Genomic DNA, 19,685 nt, shown 5'->3' with positions numbered 1-19,685 from the left:
TAACCTCTACGTTTCACTTTAGACCCAGTCTCATAACAGGAAACTGTAAAGGACAGTAAATACAATATAATATTTATTTCTCTCCTCATGATGGCAGTGTCGTACCACTTGTGCTGAATCAGAGTTACAGGAAGCTAAAATGAGTGTAGTTGAATTGGAAGAGTGGCAGACACAAGCAGGTGTTCTCAGGTGGAAACAACACAGAGTTTGTTGTTTTGCTTTGATAATTCAACCTCCTTCCCACTGATGAGCTCAGATTAAGGTTGCCATGGTGTCTGGGTTTTTGAAAAATGTGTGATAGAGTATGTGTGCTGGGGAGGAGTTGCATATTGTTTTCGGTTTTATAGACAGCAGCAGGTGATCGAGATATAATGTACGGATCTAATACTGATGTAAACCTAAAAAAAAAACCAATACTGAATTGACTCTTAGCTGATATCCTTAAATGAACTGAAAATCAGATGAGTGGGGTTTTTATAGAAATATTTAATTCAGAATTGAGTATTTACTGTATGTACATGCAACACAATATGAATGTACAATAGAAATAATCCCATGTGGATGCTACAACAGTTTTTGGAGCAACACTATACAGTATAACAAGCATAAAATACATGAAGTGGGAAAATGATGAGGCTTCATTTCAAAGAGCCTCAAAACATCTGAGAGGGAAAAAAAAAAGCCTGTGAAAGTTCGAGAGGTGGGTCATGTTTATTTATTAAGCCTTTCCCTTTATAGATGCTGATCTTACACAGGAAGTTCCTTCCTATGTGATGAATAAATCTATATTAGAAAAATCCCCTTTTCTCCTACACTAAGCCCTCTTTAAATACCTCATGATACGTGCAATATTTTGAAATCTTTAAGGTGAGTTTTAGTGTATCACGGTCCCTGTATTTTCACTGTCATGCACACACAATCATAATGAAGCTAGACTGACCACAGTGTGTGACTGCAGGTGTCAGTAGTGGGTGGCTGACGGTTGTTGTTGTTGTTGTTGTTGGAGATGATGATGCTGACATTACTCATATTCTGTCAGCAAGAAAGTGGCCAAAAAAGAAACTTTTGTCATGCATCATCGTGATTTTGAAAGGAAGGTGCATTCAGGCAGATGTAAAAATGGGCAACTGTGTGATAGGGAGTCAAAATGCATTACTTCCATCATCCAACCCAAGTCGGGCTCGGTTTTGGTCCTTGAAAGCCTTTATCACATTTTCACTGCATGTGTAGCTACTAGTGTCTTTTTTTTAAAAGATGGAACATCCAGGGCAAGAATACAGAGCAAAACAGTAAATAAATATCAACAGACGGGAGAGTCTCATGGATATTTCAGTACTGCTCGACTGTGGCTGCAAGCCATTTGAAATAGGTGTGTACATTATTGATAGCAATGCACATCGTTTCAAAAGCATCATGTGGTACATAAGGAGACAAATACCATAGGCAACAACATCTAAAGTTCCACTGTCATATTGGAGTAAAAGTTGACCAATAAACATTTAGTTATTGGATGCTTGATAGTTCGCCACATGCGATGGCTTTTTTTTTTTTTTTTTTTTTAGAAAAACACATACTGTATATGAACATTTACTGAAACATACAGTCTTCCTCAGCTGGAGTACAATACTTTGTTATTCCAAAGTTTTTCAGATCTAACTGATCATCTTCGTGCCATAGATTATTTATTTGGCCGAAAGATAAGGCATCACAGCTGTGTCTGGGGCTTTGGTCCAGCATCTCAGAGCTCATAACCCATTTTTTTTAAATTTTTTTTATCCTTAAGTCTTGCTTGTTTTCATCTTACAGCAAGTCTCCACTGATTTAGGCTACGTGCCCTTCAAAGCATTTTTTTAATGGTTGTTAATGGGAGCGCAGCATTTTTCCAATTTGCAGCAGCGTGACAAAGTGCTGAGCACTTTTTCTGGTCTCAGTGTTTTTAGCCGGTCACCGAGAGCTGAAAAATGGTCAACTTTGGGTAAAACGTTGCACTCGTTGCTGTCAGTTTTTTCCAAGCCGTCCAATTACACTGAAGGAGGTGCGGGGCAATCGCCACAAAGACCTAACGTCATATCTTTTTCATCTCTGCAAACACCTCAGACAAAAGAACAACACTTCAGACTGTGTCCTGCTCGTACGAAACAAGTCCTTAAACCTGGCTCTGTCTAACGTCTAGCTCTTGAACCAAACAATGGTACTCACCGAGATGTTTCCTCACACTAATCTCATGAACCCACATGGATCGGCAGGTCCGTCCTCTCTAACCAATCAGTCTTCCCTTCATCCAGAGCAGGTACACTCCTCTCTGTGCTGACATTTTTACATTCTGTATTAGTTGATTACACAAACTATCTCCAAAATTAGGTTCCTTTAACAATTAACCGTTACTTCCGCGGACACGCAACCAAAGTGTCTCAGCTGAAAAAACCGCTGCTCCTCCAAAGCGCTCTCAGCTGGCCGTTTTCAGCTGGAAAAAAAAAACGCTTCAGTGGACACACGGCCTCGCTGCGTGAAGTAGAATATCGTCAGCGTAGAGGGGGAGCGTATGTCAGCATTCAGTGAGCTCAGGTTAAGAATCCACTGCAGTTCTTGGATGAATGATTGTCTGATCTGCTGGTATGATTCATTTTTAAATCACTTTGATTTACTCAATGTGGTAAAACGTACAAACTATGTAACTCTGACAAATGTGCAAGCAAAAGTGCAGACAAAACATGTCTTTTAAAGTGACTTCAAGGTTGCATTCACTTCAATGTAACAACGAGATGGTTGCTGTTTTAGCAAATAGTTACGTCCGGATTGCATCAATGGACAGCAGAATACATGTCCCTTTCCTCACAATATCTTTTCCACGAAGGTGACCCAGAGAAAAACTTTATCTTTATCTGTCTTTTGCTTTGTTCTCTTTGCTGTCAGTCTGTGAACACCAAAAAATACAATCGTCACACCAGTCATCATGCCCTCTCCCCAGAGTCTTGCTCCTGAAAGTCCCACGGGCAAACATCAACCTTTTTTGCCCCGCTGATGACTGCAGGTTTGTAACTAGTGCCCAAAGAGCCGTCTTTCTTCTCTGGTGATTTTTTAGTCTGAGCCAAGCTGGTGTGTGAGCGCTCGGCCTCTTGGGCGCAAAGCTCCGCCCTCCTGCCCTCCATCGCCTCTGGGTCTCTCGTTGAGCTCCTCCGCCGCTCAGAAACCGGGCCGCTGCACTCTGACGACTGGCTAACCCGTCGCCTCTCGGACGGCGGCTTGCTGGAGGAGCTCCGCCTTTCTCTGCTTTTCTCCCTCGCCTTCTCCTTCTCGGCTTTGTGGTTGGACGAGCAGGAGCCTTTCCGTTTCTTCTTGTGTGTGGTGGGACTGTTGCAGCTCTTCTCCTGCTTGGGCGACGGCGGGCTGGTGTAATCCCATGGGCAGATTTCAACCATCAGAGACGGGGGCTGTAAGAGGCTGCCTGTGGACTTGGAGTGGTCCGAGTGGAGCCCTTTGGGTTTCCCGTCAGTGGGTGTGACGCTTTTCTTACGCCTGATTCTATCTGGAGAGATTGAATCTGAATCTCGTACCAACATGGGCTGCTCATCAAACTCCCAGGGGCACACGTCTGGCTTGAGCGGCAGGGGTGACCTGGGCGGCCGAGACTTGCGCGTTTCCCTGCCTTCCTCCCTCTCTCCTCCTTTATCTTTGGAGCGGCGCCTGTTGGAGGGAGACTGCCCCGGTTTCTGCCTCTGCTGGGACCGACTACCTTTGCTGACTCCGGAGCTGCTGCTGCCTCTCCGGCCCGCGGTGGTTTCTCCGGGAGCGATGGAAACGTGTTTCTGCGTCTTAGCTTCAGATGGAGTCTGAGGTTCCTCCAGCTCCCAGGGACAAACCTCGGACACATCATAAAGGTTCCTTCCGGTCTCAGAGCAGATGGACGGCTGGCTGCCACTCACCTGTTACAGTCAAACGGTAAAATACCAAATCAATCAATCAATTACAGAATGAAGGAAATAATTGGAGAAGCATGAGCGGCAACAACAAACAAATAGTTTTTACTATTTGTAACAGTTCGGGGGTTTACAAACGATATAAAATAATAAAAACATGCCCCAAAAATGTTCCCATCTCTAATGTGTATGCCCAACAAACCAAAAGGTATTTGGACAAAAAAGTAGCACAGTACAGTAGTTGAATGTAATATCATACACCAGCAGAGATCTTCATGTATTAAATGGTTTGTGGTACCATAATGACTCATGAAAAAAAAAATTGACTTTAAAGTTTAAAGATGCTGTAAAGCAAATTCCAAGATTTGCTTTTCAATACATTATAAATGTGTGAAATGAGTTTCTGAAAGCATGTCCAAAGCTTTAAAACTTTGTCGCACTGAAATGTGGAGTTAGACCATTAAACAGTTTCTCACCCGTCTTCAGCTCAGGTTTTTTTTTAGTTTTTCTAACCTATCTATGTCACAACAACCTATCTATGTCACAACAACCTATCTACGTCACAACAACCTATCTACGTCACAACAACCTATCTACGTCACAACAACCTATCTACGTCAGATCACAGCCGGTTTATAACCTTCTGCATGGCTCCTCTCACACGGTGAAACGCTATAAAAGCCTGCAGCTCATTTGAATAAGAGGACTTCAGTTCTCCTCCTGCTGTAGTCAGATTGTTGTTGTACATCAGCTGGCTGCTACAGGACGTCTCCCTCCACCTGCAAGTTCATCTTTCCTGGAAGCAAGAACCTCCAAAGCAGCGCTGCATCTCTATTTAAATGTCCTACTGATGAAGAAAGGAAAAAGAGGTGGATTGATTTCGTGAAGAGCTAAAGGAGACGTTAGGATTAACACCAACAGCCGCCTCTGCAGTGATCATTTCACGGTGGATAGTTTCAACTTCCACCGGAGACAGATGGAGTTCATGGACGCACCGCTCGTCCTGCAGCTCGGAGCCGAACCGAGCATCGTCCTCCCGGCCGTTCATTCTCCGGTCACACCGGCAGCGTCCGCCGCCGCCAGCAGTCCACCACTCAGCACAAGTTCTGTGTGCTTGTTATAATTATACTAGATAACTTGTCCACAGTAACTCGGTGTAGAATAACTTTATTTTGGTGAAATGGGAGCTAACGTGCTAATTAGCTTCTATTGAGCTCGTAGCAGAGTTCAGAGGAAAATGCTCCGATAACCGCCGATTGTTTTATGCGTGTCCATCTAGCTACGATAAGGAACTATAATATATGTAACTCTGTATTTTACATGTCGGGGTGATGGTGAACATGGACCAGAGGAGATCTAGTCCTCCCCATTAATGAGGGTTGTGGTGGAGGAGGAGGAGGAGGGACAGCAGTGGAAGAAAAAGACTGTCGGCTCGACCTGAGCAGGTTCAAAGTTTGAATTGACGTGATGTAATGAATAGACATGTGATGTAATGAATTGACATGTGATGTAATGAATAGACATGTGATGTAATGAATTGACATGTGATGTAATGAATTGATGTGATGTGATGCAGCGTTGTTCATGTTGCAGTCGTTACAGAACTAAATCAAGTCCTCTGCTCTTATTATCTCCACTATTGTAATGAAGGTGTGTTAGAAGTAGTTGGAGACTCACTGTCTGCTGTCTCTGGTGTCCAGTTTGACTCCTGTGTTACAGCTCAGGGGGACAAGCTGGGTTTGATTGCATCTGTATGTTTCACTCATTGGATAGATAAATTAAAATTGTTTTCTGTTTTCATAAAGCAGGCTGCTCCATCCACCAGACAGACAGAGGACCAGTGTGACATCATGCATGAAGTCACCCGAGAGGTTGGATGTCAGACTTAGTGGGGAAAAGAACTGCAGCCACAGGACTGTCCTACAGGACACTGAACACCTTCCAGCGAGTGGGCGGAGCTTCAGCTCCTTCAGGACACGCCCCCCAGTCTCAGAGCAGAGAAGACTGATTTCAAAGCCTAATTGAACAAACTTGTCGGTGGTTTTTTTTCATTCAAATTTTGATGGGTAGTTAACAACCCATACTTCTGTGGTGTGATGAACTTAAAACTCATTTTCATTTCTACTTTACAGCATCTTTAATGGAAGTCTGTGGAGCCCTCAGCCTTTTTGGAGCCAACCCCTAGTGGGCCTCAGTGGTATTGCAATTTAAGGCACTTCCACACTGGCCTCATTTTACAGATCTGGAAGTTCCGTTCACTTTTATATACAGTTTATGGTGTCACCGCATTACATCACCAAGGCTTCAAAAACCATGACTGTGCCTTAATTTGTGTACCTCCGTCAGTACTCCTACATGTAGTACTAGGGATATCACAAGAACGGATACTTTGGTCCCAAGTTGGTATCAAAATTCTGAGAACGTGACTGTACTTGTTTCCTATGATACCGACAGAATGGTAGAACCCAGAATAAACAACCAGTCTGTTGCAACTTGTGTTGCTTAATTTCAGTCCCCGCTACACCCACACAAACACACACACACGCACACACACATGCACACACACACACACACACACACACACACACATGCAGAGCTCTACATATACACAGAGGAAAGAAGACACAAGTGAAGTGAACGCCTCGACAACAAGTCATTATGGAACTGTAAGTGAAATAAAAGTGAAACAAAAGCCAAAAATGTATTGATTAATGGACAACCGTCGACCCCAAATATGTGAATATTCAGTCCACAATAACTACAAACAAAGAAGCAATTAGAGCTTAGCTTTCCTGCTGATTTAGCAGCATGCAAACAACCCCCCCGCACCCACCGACATCACATGACATAGGTCATGAGAAGTGTGTCTACTTTTCACGCTGAGGCGAGGCCAATCATCCCGCTGACAGGCTTCTTGTCGTAGGTTTTGTAGGTTTTACAGCTGGAGACTTTACAGTTTCACTCTCTGATCTCATCAGGGTTGTTTTCAGCCACAGCGGGTGACTGTTTTCAGCAGACGGCTCTAAAAACCCACTGTGTGCTAAAGTTAGCAACAAGCTGCTGAACACAACTCCAAATGAATGCTTATATGGTTCTGTGTCTGCTGCAAGTCAATCGACATCTGAATAAAAGGCAATAAGGCAAAAAATAATCTTAAATTGAAAAAAAAATTGTGATACAAGTTGGTGTCTGCTGTCCTCATGAGGCCACAATTCAGTTAATACAGGCTTAAAGATCAAGCTGAGTGGTTAGGCTGCGTGACCCATGAACGAAAATGCTGCAAACAGCTGAGTCCCCGGTTTAACTCGCAGAACTTTGTTGCGTGACATTCCCCTGTCTTTCTTTCCCACAATTCTTATTTATCTCTACTGCAACTAAAAGGCAAAGTGACGCTGAGACAGCTCAGCAGCGTCAATGCTTTTGATGGTCCCAGTAGATTTAGCAAAGTCCTGCTCCAAAGGCATTGTGGGATTCCAATAATCCACCTTTTTTGGATTCTGTGGCCCTCAGCACCTCCCATCCTCCTCCTAACATCATCATCACCAGGCCATCCACTGAGATGCAGCTGTAACCTCCAAAGAAGCCAATAAGCTGATATTAAATGTATCTCCAAGGTAATGATTACACCTTTAAAAATCTTCACAGTTGAAAGGGAGCTAAATAAAACAAATTTGTCATCTTTCTTGATAAATGACAACCAATTATGAAAATGACTGCTGATTAGTTTCCTGCCAATCTCATTTCAGCACTGGAGCTAGACATTAATGCAAAAAAAATCACTTTGTATTAAGAATGTAATTATTCGGAAAAGTACCTGTTGTTTCATGATGCCCATCTTCATGGGTGTCTTGGAGTACTCGACAGACTGGCTGATGATCATCTTGGGGTAATGCTCAGGTGACTCATCCACCTCTGACAGCATCCTCCCCTCCTGTCCCTTCAGACCCTTCTTACTGGCGTCCTCCACGCTCTGAGTCTTGTTGGTGAGTCCTGGCATCTTCTCCTTGGCGCTCGCGATCACGCTCAGAGACTTCTGCATGATGGAGGTTCGCAGGTGTACGGGTTTCTTCTCGTGCGTGAGATTGTGAGCGCTGGCAGATTTCCAGAACAGCGGCACGGACTCGGCCGGTTCCAGTCTCGGCGGAGTGGCAGCCGGCTCCAGCTGATTCTTGGCGTGTCTGCGGCCGATGAGAGAACCCAGAAGAGATCCCTCGCCGCCGCCTCCGACAGGAGTCATTTTGTCTCCTGCAGCTGAGCCGGTCTGGCTCTCAGTATCTTCGTCCTGGTCACAGACGTGGTCGTAGCTCAGTGACTTCTTCAAGCCCATGACTTTGTTCTTCAGAGAGTCGTCTCGAGTTTTTCCTGAGGGAAGATATATCAATAGACAAGTGTGGAAGTAGAGTGCATTTACTCATGACACGTATTTTCTTCTGATTTTGAAATAAGATCATTTATAATTTATACGTTTATTTATTTGTAGCCATGGCTAAAAATAAACCAGGCTCCAGGGATGTCACTGTGTTGGTCCATCTGTCATTCAGACACCTCTTTCTTTCAGACTGAAACAACTGTTAGAAATGAGATATTCATGGTTCTTAAAAGATGGATCCCATAAGTCAAAATGTCCACGTGACAAAGGTCTAGATATCATACTCTAACTTCAGTGTTTCATGAGATGGTTTTCTTAATATTACCTATTTTTTCTTAATGAAAAAAAATCTTTGTTCAGCTTTTATTCTCAGTTTTTTGGTCGTTTTTGCAGGCTGAAAAACCAACCAGTCACAGAACCTCATTATATGTTGAATTAAGAGTGTACAATATGGCCTCAGGTAAGCAAGGTAACATTAACAGACTTTATATGGATTTTGAAAGTCAGTTTAAAAAGACTTGCACACTCTGAAAACACTAATGTGATATGCTCTCACAGATCAAGCAGGTGGTTTTACCGTGATGGCTCGGCTCAAACGGGTTTCTCCTCAAGGTGCTGCGGTTGCTGCTGTGTTCGCTGCCGTCGTCCCGGCTGCACTGGCGGTGGATGTGCATGGTCTCGGGGATCTCTGTTATCCGTTTCATGAGGGAGCGGCCAAGGCCTTTCTTGGAGTTGCGCTTCTTCTGAAGGTGAGGGTTGTTGGCGAGCATCTTCTTACATTTGTAGACCTCCAGCTGGGCGTACAGCTTCTTCAACTCATCCTAAAACAGGAAGGTGTTCAGATTAAATACTTTATAATAAAAGTTAACTTCCAAGTTTGAATAACAGACATGTTATGCTCTTATTTGGGTTCGTCAAAACGTAATTCTAGATGTGCTGAGCCTGTTTGAGCAGATAAATTGTGAATCTCTAGTTTGAGCACGTGTACCATGACGGAAACGTATTCTTTTATTATATAAACACAAGTTATTGTTCCATTACAGTAACAGAAACCAGTGTCACACCTTCTACTGGGACTATTTTAGAAGAATAACGCGAAATGTGAATATATTTGGACTAAACGGTTGGAAACCAGACTTCATATGTGCCAATAATTCTAAATGATGCTTCACCCGGATATCCTCGGGGTCCAAGCTGTGCTCGCTCCAGGCCGAGGTGATGCTGTTGTTGAGGTAGGAGCCAGATCTTCCCATGTCCAGTTCCTCCTCATAGGCCTCGGTGGCAATATCGTCCCGGGCCTGAGTCCCTTTGGACAGGAACTAAAACAGAAGGAGAGCACGGTTAAAGAATGACATCACTGAACCTAAAAGAAGAAGAGAAAAAGATGTATGATTGGATTTTTTTTTTTAAAGGATATGTTTATATTAATTATATGAGATTTGCTTTTATTGTATGAGCCTTCTAGAGCCCTCATGTCTTTTAATATCACCCATTGAAAACTAAAAGCTGTGGTGTGGCACTATTTTGTTCCTGTGGTCTCTGGAACAGCCTGAAGACCTGAGGGCCGCAGAAAGTGTTGATGCTTTTAAAAACAAAATGAATAATTCTTTTTTAGTCTGGCCATACATTTAATTTAATTTATATACTTATTTGTCTCTTCATTTATACATTTTATCTGGTTTTACTTCTTTGTATATATATTTCAGTATTTTATGTGAATTCTATTTATGTATTTATTCTTATAGCTGTTTTTCTTTACATTTCAACTAGTTTTCCCTTTTACTCTATACTTTTATTTAACTTCAAAGTCAATTATATTGATTAATTTGAGTTTTAGTTGGTTTTAGTCATTGGCATAACCTGTATTTTAGTATTTAATTTAACTCTAATAACTCCTACCTCTGGTCTTTCCTCAGTACACATCTGTGTGATAGTTTGTGTTTCTTGAGTTCATCTGACCCTGATTGTTATTTATAGCTTTGAGCGAGGATGGTGACGGTGTGTGTGTGTGTGTGTGTGTGTGTGTGTGTGTGTGTGTGTGTGTGTGTGTGTGTGTGTGTGTGTGTGTGTGTGTGTGTGTGTGTGTGTGTGTGTGTGTTGTTGTTGTTATTGTAAAGCACTTTGTATCACATTGAATTTGTATGAAAGTGCTTAATTGATTGATTGATTGACAGAATTTACATGTTGGCCAAAGAGGTCATCTGAGGTGAACACATTTTCCCACAACATACTGATCTTTGTCAATCTTCAGTAAATTACTTTTTTAAGGACTGCAGTTTATGAAAAATGCACACTATAGGAGATTTGTTATATAATTTATTTAATATAGTATGGATTTCTGCAGTCAATAACTTCCCATAAAGTATATTTGACTGCAGTTTTAGCTTCAGTTTTCTTTATTGAAGTCGATCTCCATCTGTCAGCTGCTAGAGGTCAAATCCCGAAATATCATCAACTCCCAACAGGTAAAAGATAAGACAAACATCTTCTGATGAATGAACGACTGCAGCACAGTTTTCTATTTGTTTAAACGTTTTCTTTTATTCCATGCAACTATGTAAATTGTGTATAACATGTTCAAATGTATTCAGTTCAGTGTTTGCAGGCACTAATCTGCTCCTGACTTGGATTCCTGCACAGAAACACATGGTGAGAGAGGCTTGTATTATACAATAAAACAATAAATCACATTTGACTCGATTTTTGTGTCCAAGTTGTTTAGCTGTGTTTGAGTAGCAAATCAGGGGACAGAGAGAGCCAATATTTAGCTCCAGGAACAGACGCCGTGCGAGATTAACTTCCTCCCATTGTGCTTAATTATCCCGGTGTACTCAACTGATTTGCACTTGTGAGGTAACTACTTAAGAAAGAATGAAAGAACGGCTAGCGCTGATGGTGTATTGCATTTCTCACAAAGCAGGAGAATTAAATGTTTTCCATCAGACTTGAGAGAGCACACATGAAGACACCCACGGGGAGTACTTACCCAAATTACAATTAGCACCAACGCAGTTTGAATGAATTTAAGGTAATGGTAGCAAATGTGCCAGCGTACGTCTGTGTGTGTTTCTCATCGCTAACATCTAATGAACTGAGGATGATTAATTAAATGTGGTGTACGCAAGCTACAGTACAGCCATAAAGGAAATATATATATATATATATATATATATATATATATATATATATATGTAGACACAATGCTCTATGTCTTTTAGAAAGGTGTTGACATTAAAATTTTAAACCCTTCCAGCCTGGATGTCCCAGTGTTGGATGCAAGGTGGTGAACCAACACTACTGCAATTAAAATTGTGCTTTATTTCTGTTGCACTACACTATAGGCTCTCTTGCACTTTGCACCTTTAACATGTGTTTTGCTTTATTCTATATTTTAACTCAATATTATCTTATGCTTTGCTTTGCTTTGATCTGTTCTGATGTATTTTAGTTCTTTTTTTAATTGTATTTTTAACAAATACAACATTTTTAACATTTTTTTTTGTTTAATTGTATTTTTAACAAATACAACATTTTTAACATTTTTTTGTTCCTCTATAACTGTTTTATGTGAAACATAATTATCTTGCTATGAAGCACTTTCATCTGCTTTTCTTGTATGAAAGGTTCTATACAAATAGAGTTTATTATATTTGTATAATTATCAAATTTAGTAGAGTTGCAGTTGAGACTTTAAGAGCACGTTCAGTAACAATGTGTCACTGACTCGTTATGAGGATGATATTTCCTCTATTAGTAAAAAGTAAAAAGATACATTTTTGCAAATGTGGGGATGTTGCTTCATAAAATGGCCCAGGGGTTACAAGGTTAGAGGGTTTTTTTTAAGGAGATAAAGAGGAAAATAACTGCCCAGCATGCTCAAAGTAAAAGATAAAACTATATCCGAGCAGCCTGATATTCCTGTGTCCACATTATTTAGAGGTTTAGGCAGACCAGGTAACAGAAAAGGACGGTTTGAAGGGTGGAAAAAAAACTACAAAGAAAACATCAAAACACATCGAAGCTTCCCTCTAGGATCAAGGTACGACAGCGTCTGGTCACACCAGACCAACACTGCTGTCTGAATTAAAATGGGGTTTATGAAACAAGACCCCACTTTTGAAAGAGCAATATAAAGAAAAGCCTGACAGGACTTTTCTAAAATACATGCTGACACAGCCACAATGCTTCTGGGAGAATTTGCTTTAGACACATGAAACAGAATTAGAGCTTCTTGGTAAGTCTTATCGGCTCTACGTTCACATAAGAACAAAATTTAGCTTTCAAAGGAAAAAACACCAACATCCCATTGAGGAGGCTCAGCTGTTTTATGGAGGTGCCTTGAATCTCTGCAGAGTACAATGAAATCAGATTTTTGAGGCTTGTGGAGTGAAACTCACAGTCCACAAGTGTTGTTGAAGGTTACTTTTGAAATGTAATAGATTACAGATTACTAGTTACTCTCTTAAAAATTTAATAAACCATGTAACAATTTCAATTACTTCATCAAAGTGAGGTGACTTATTACAGCAAGGCTGAGGACTATTCACTACTTTTTTGACAGTGGTTCTTTAATCATTCTTTTTAAATTTTGTTTAATCTTACCCGACAACATGGTCAACTGACTCGGCGGGATAGCTTAGAGATTTGATTGGTGAACGAGTGGCAGTGCAAATTCAAACAAAAGAGCCAATCAAAAACAAAGCTCCAAATTTGAACTTGTTCTGACAAATGAAAGAAGCCTGACTTGATGTAGAGAAGACATTTCTGTGTGGTAAAATGATGCACATATTCTGTATGATGTGTTGTATTGACCAACATTTTGAATAGTATGTGATTTAATTACATTTTTGTTTCAGTAGCTATAAGTACTCATGAGTACATTTATTTTGTAATTCAATTACAGTTACTCTATTACATGCAAGTAGTTACTCCCCAACACTGCTGTACAATATCAGAGAGCATGTTTCAGTCACAGGACCATTTCAATTAACACAGGTATGTTGTATTAGATTACCCAGCATGAGGAAAGGTCTTTAGAAATCTGGTGATTAAAGTTAAGCGACCAGATGTGTATCACAGCTGGCTGATGAACAAACACAAGCATTATCCACATAGGCAATGCCTCTGTTTTTGAGTTAATCAGCCCATTAGTCAATGTGGGCAGTTCCCAGTCCATTAACTGTACTCCAGTGTGTTGGAGTAGAGTCCTGTACAAGTCTACTGTGTGTGTGTGTGTGTGTGTGTGTGTCTCTCTCTCTCTCTCTCTCTCTCTCTCTCTCTCTCTCTCTCTCTCTCTCTCTCTCTCTCTCTCTCTCTCTCTCTCTCTCTCTCTCTCTCTCTCTCTCTCTCTCTCTCTCTCTCTCTCTCTCTCTCTCTCTCTCTCTCTCTCTCTCTCTCTCTCTCTCTCTCTCTCTCTCTCTCTCTCTCTCTCTCTCTCTCTCTCTCTCTCTCTCTCTCTCTCTCTCTCTCTCTCTCTCTCTCTCTCTCTCTCTCTCTCTCTCTCTCTCTAAGCAGAAAATGGAAAAGTACCTTGACATTGCTCTTTAGAACAATGTGTTATTTTCCATGCTGCTGTAACATGTAACTTAATGAATGTGATGGCTCGTTTTTCTGTGATCAAAATGTCTCATTCCACATGTAGTCATGAAATAATGGGATGTCTTTAACAGGGGGTTTGGTTAGATAAGGTTTTTGTGGATTATTTGGTTGATTATTCAATTTATTATTCAACCTGTGCTGTGATTTGGCGCTATATAAATAAAATTGAATTGAATTGAATTATTACCTACCAGCCCAGCTACCCAGCCACCTATTAGCCCAGAACACGAATAAGTTGTGAGGTTGATGATCCACAGGTCTGAAGTGTTTACCTTAGGAATGAGCAGCAGGCCCAGAGTCACAGTCACAGTCAGATGAGTGTGAGCAAAGAACAACATGAGCATCCAGTCGGGGTGCAGTCCTGGCACCAGAGAGAACCTGTAGGGAAACATCAACAGGGGAGACTCTCTTTATTCACCGGCAGCCATCTGAGCTGTGAAATACGCTCCGACATGCATACAAACGCTGACATTAAAAGCAGCCTTTAAAGATTCTCTGGACACGCAGAGTAAAAACTTAATGTACCGCAACCGCAGGCACTCCAGGCACTTCTAAATGCTGAATGTAAACACAGGGATAAAAGAAAAACTGTGTGAAAAAGATTAAAGTAGCTGTTTGCTGGAGCCAGTTGGCTCTTTTTCAAAGGCAATCTGTGGAGATATGAAAGAGTTCCTCACCCAAACCTGGTTTTGAAGGAAAGATATGTAAACTTTGAACGCATCATATAGTTGAGCTGCAGGAGGCGGCCAAAATAAATACCTGGGACTACGGGACATGTTTTAAAATACTACTATAGTGAAGCAGAAGATATTTTACATCATGTTTATTGCTAATTAGCAAATGTTAACATGTTAAAATGTTAAACTTTATACCTGCTCTTGTTAGCATTTAGCTAAAAACTTTGCTGTCCCTCAGCACGTTCAGAAAGAGTGGACATGTACCAGAATCTGCTTGACTTCGGGACACAACAGGCTCTGACTGTGGGGCAGTTACATCGTCTGTACGCCCGACATCATGCTCCTGGAGCAGGTCTTTACAGTTTCAATTATGTATATTAGTTTGACCATCTCAGGTCCGTAAGCATCCTTTGGTGCAATGATTTGTTGTCTTAGTTACAGGGAGATGCTTAGCTGCTTGATGTTTGGCAGAAGCTGTAACATTTCAGTCTGGGGTAGTGGAGGTTCACAGCTGCTCGCAGTAATTGAAATCATAATGAACTGCGGAGTGATTTGGATCCAGAAGTGACCATATTTGGACGATCTGGGGAGGAGTGAGCGGCGGAGCTGACTCGATCTGATTGGAAACCTGGCGATACTACGCCCCGCCCAGTGTAACCTGACTGCACCACAGGCCTGTCAATCAAACAGATTAATTTGTAATTAATGATGCGATCATTTTCAAAAGGGCCGCCAGAAAAATAATAAGGAGGGACTTTAGCTAACAACATGATAACGTGTGGGAAAAAAATTAATGACTTTGTAGTTTATGAGAGAAGTTGAACAGGAGTCTACCCCTAGTGGCACACGGTGGTATTGCACTTTATGGCACCTCGGCATCAGCCTCATTTTTCAGATCCAGAAGCTACATCCACTTTTTTCTACAGTCTGTGCAAACTGTTAAGTGTTTTCAGACCGCTAAAGAAGTGCAGATCATTTACTATTTTAACCAATTGTTGCCGTTGTCCTGCATTTCAATATGTCACTGTTTTGAAAAGTTTTTCCAAAAGATCCACCAAGGTGGCTTACAAGTCACTGTCATCACCCTCAATAATCACACACACACACACACACACACACACACACACACACACACACACACACACACACACACACACACACACACACACACACACACACACACACACACACACACACACACACACACACACACACACACACACACACACCATCCTGACGAGCCTTATCTCTAGACTGCAGCAACACACCGGCTCTCAGCTCACCTAAAAAAAAGAAAGAAAAAAAACACTCAAAGCTTATGATGTTTTATTCCCCAGCAAAGAAGAACAGCTTGATTTATAAGTTTCACACCCCTGATGAAGGTGCACCTAGTGGACTTTTCAGTTTCTCAGCAGATTAAAAAGGATGTGATCTTTTCCCTCTTGTCCCGCTGAGCACAATAGACTGTCACCTAAATGAAAGAATATTCAATCAGGAACAGTTTTATCAGACAATGTGTGACAAATTGATTTTTTTGCCCGAGGCTCCTGCAGGCACTCTGTAAAAATCGCCGGACCGGTTTTTATTCCGACTGCAGCAGAGCTCACAAAACATTCTTTCCTTTCGAAATCTTCTAAAAGTTTTGGTGTTACTATTTCATTCTTCAAACACAGCTGTTGTTCCAAAGATCTTTCAAACACAGGCACGTAAAGAAAAGGGAATAAAAGTACGATTTACAGGAAGGATACATTTTCCCAACCTCACATGCACTTGATGCTAAACTACAAAAAAGCTTTTCTTTTTTTGAAATACTCCCTATACCTTTAACAGTATTCCACCTTACTGAAACGATGCAATGCATTTTAATCCAAGCTGCTAGCTGAGAGGTCAGAGTAAATACCACTTGAGCGCCATCAACAGTTAGTCCCTGTTTAATTCTTCCCCAGTCGGACCTTCACTGCATCTCATTCCCTTCCTTTTTTTCCCCCACATCTCCTGTCTGTCTTTACTGCACCTCTCAAATAATGGCAAAAAAGCCCAACAAACAAACAAACAAAGAAAACCGTGGCTTGCGGATTTTCATGCAACACCTACGTAAATGGAAACCAAAGGCTGCCTGAAAATAGAAATAAAAAAACTCCCACTCATTTAACCAGTTTCAGGTCTGCTTTGTGAAGTATTTGTTACACGTAGTCTTCAAGAGGCTCAAATACAATCAAGGTGATTTTAATACCTTTAGCTTTTTGATATAATGAATTATGATTGTAAAATTTTGAAGCCTAAGCTTTTTTCCAGCGGTTTTGTGCTGAGATTAGTATTTCAATAATCAGATGATTCAAAGAGACAAATTTAAAATCGCATACCTTTTTATTTTGCCCCAGTCAGTAGAAAAAGATGAAAAAAGATGAAAGCTCAACCATGACACAATTTTGTCTCTTTTTCAAGTTGTTATACCAAACATGTTTAATAAAAATTGACAACATGCACATCCAGTACACATGACATTCGTATTAGTTGGGAGTTATGTTTCTTGCCCCCATATGGATGTAAGTCAAATATTGACTATCATTTTAGATGTTTCATTTTCCAACAAGTGCTAAGGTAAAATATGTGGGTGTTTAGCAGCTAAATGCTTCACTGGCTTGTTGCTAACCTTGTCATTCTGCCGTTTACTCAAGACATATGTCTTTGAGAGTAGTGGGAATGAAACCAATAAACTTGGAAACAAAATTCTTCTTCTTCTTACCACTAGAAGCAACCCCTTTTCCATCACACATTAATTATCTAAGGTGTTGTAAATATAAAAATGTTATGTAATATACAGTACTTTTAAAAACATATGTGGAATCTAGTGAATAAGTCTCTTCATTAGGTTTGGGTAACCGCTGCTTTGATTCCAACTTATACTATTTTTTTTATTACAGTTCCTGAATTAAAAAGGACATTTAAAAACTTGAAAAGTTGTGAAATTGAGTGACTTCCTGCCTCTGTGACAGACAAAGACAGACTGTCAGCGACAGACTGTCAGAGTTTATTTTAAGCTCAGCCACTGAACATCTATGCTGTCGCCCTTTCCTGGGAAGACATTTTTTATTTACCACCTTTCAACCCTGCGCTCTGCTGACACTGTTCATTTCCATGATGATGGGGTCAGCTGATCTCTGCCTTTCGTCCGACATGTTCTGCTCTTGTAATTCCTCCTCCAACAGGCAAATATCTCTAAGATCATGATTGAACTACAGGTTGTGCAGTGAAGAAGTCCCTTGCCATTGTTCGTGCTATTTCCTAATTATTACAGGGAGGCTGTGGCTCAGACGGTACAGTGGGTTGAACACTAATCAGAAGGTTGGTGGTTCAATCCCCACCTCCTCCTGTCCACCAAGTGTCCTTGAGCAAGACACTGAACCCTAAGTTGGTCCCAATGGTGTACCATCAGTGTGTGAATGTGCTCCTGATGGCAGCACCTTGCATGGTGATCTGTCTCATTAGTGTGTGTGAATGGGAAAACATGTTAAAGCACTTTAAGACTGAAAGGTGATAAAGCGCTATACAAGTACAGACCATTTACCATTGTCACAGAGATTTTCATCATGTCAGAGTCACATACTTCCCTGTCTCTATTTCATGCCTGTCTTATTTCCTCTGCTAGACATCTTTTCCTTTTCGCTTTTCTCTCTCAGTACACAAGAGAATGCAATTTCACATTGAACAATTTTGTTTCTCTCACCGACTGTTCACCCGGCTCCATCCCATTTTCTGCACCCACCTGATGATGTGGAAGATGGCTGATATGAGGAGCTCATTGTAGATGGCCACAGCCATGTAACGAGGTTCGTGGAAAGCTGAGGGCACGGTGCGGACAGCGTGGCACAGGTACACGCCCCACAGCAGGAACAGGAACTCAGCTGAGCAACAAAAGACACAAGGAGGGAAATTTAAAGGTGTTATTGTGATTAGCTTCATTATCGCCCTGATTATCTTTGTCTTTAAGAAAGATTTAAATTACTACTTATAAGAATATTTAGTCTAGAATGTCTATACAGCATTTGTGTTTTGACAGAACAATGTATACAACTCAGTTGAAACCTTTAAAGTAAGTGACCAGCATTTTGGAAATTTGCTTTCTGGCCGAGAGTGATATAATAAGATTGATACTACTCTCTTGTCACAAGTGACGTACAAAGCAGGAGCTGGGAGGAGAGTAGTTGATGGCCTGACGTAAAGACAGGAAGTGGAGGAAACAGATGGATCGTTCAAAGTATGCCCACCAGCACCTCCACAGCTCACTAAGTAAAAAAGTTATCTCATTTGAGATATCCACACAAAAAAGACATAAAACAAATATTTGTGGTGTGTGTGTGAGTGGTTGTTAAATTTGCCCAGCTAAGCAATAAAAGTCAGCAGATTTTAGTATACTGTAACTCCCTGAACAGGCAGCACACCTGTAAACTAGACTGAGACTAAATTCAATTCAATCCAATTTTATTCATGGTCACGATTGGCCATGAGACATGGTCCTAATAAACCTTAGAAATAGAAAAAAAAAAAGAAAAAAAGAACAGCACTAAAGTTTCAAAGTTGAATAGACATTAAAAACACCATGCGTTGAAATGAAACTATGCATAAACAACATTCAGTAATAGCAAATGCCTGGAAAACCAAGGGAGAGCATAGATAAGGGAGGATTTGTGGTCACTTGATCCAACTCTAACTGTAAGCTTTATCAAAAAAGTAAGGTTTAAGCTTGTTCTCAATAGTAGCGATGGTGTGTGCCTCCTGAACCCAAACTGGGAGCTGTTTCCACAGCAGAGGGGCCTGATAAAGGGCTCGACCTCCCAGTCTACTCCTGGAAACTCTCCAAACCGTAAGCAAGCCTGAGCTCTGGGATGATCTTTATGTCAGGAGCACAATTTTAAATACTGTTCTTGATTTAACAGGATGCAAATGAAGAGAAGCTAAAATGGGAGGCTCCAGTCAGCATTCTTGCAGCAGCTTTCTAAATCACCTGGAAGCTTCTCAGAGAGCCACAATCACATCCTGAAAACACAGAATTACAGAAGTCGCACAATGTGACAGAAACAGTGGAACTGACAAAAAGATAGTGGGAGCTGGCTTTACTACGGC

The 19,685-nt window shown here is 41.1% G+C and overlaps 1 protein-coding gene across 1 annotated transcript in view; it reads right to left on the bottom strand.

Moving 5' to 3' along the window:
- Positions 1–469: 469 nt before the first annotated feature.
- The window catches only part of LOC138632554 (metabotropic glycine receptor-like), a 72,619-nt gene continuing 53,403 nt past the window's right edge, over positions 470–19,685 (bottom strand). The window contains exons 8-13 of the mRNA XM_069718203.1: positions 18,328–18,466; positions 14,157–14,262; positions 9,459–9,605; positions 8,864–9,107; positions 7,732–8,279; positions 470–3,923 (exon numbers count right to left, since the gene is read on the bottom strand). Coding sequence (XP_069574304.1) covers positions 2,952–3,923; positions 7,732–8,279; positions 8,864–9,107; positions 9,459–9,605; positions 14,157–14,262; positions 18,328–18,466 — 2,156 coding nt within the window. The 3' untranslated portion in view covers positions 470–2,951. The remainder of the gene's footprint in view (positions 3,924–7,731; positions 8,280–8,863; positions 9,108–9,458; positions 9,606–14,156; positions 14,263–18,327; positions 18,467–19,685) is intronic.

The sequence above is a fragment of the Brachyistius frenatus genome, unplaced genomic scaffold, assembly GCF_029030835.1.
Source record: "Brachyistius frenatus isolate BFR_SWC_R1_liver_20210118 unplaced genomic scaffold, ASM2903083v1 Contig_188, whole genome shotgun sequence".
Lineage (NCBI taxonomy): Eukaryota > Metazoa > Chordata > Actinopteri > Embiotocidae > Brachyistius > Brachyistius frenatus.
This window is presented reverse-complemented; position numbering and strand designations above follow the sequence as displayed.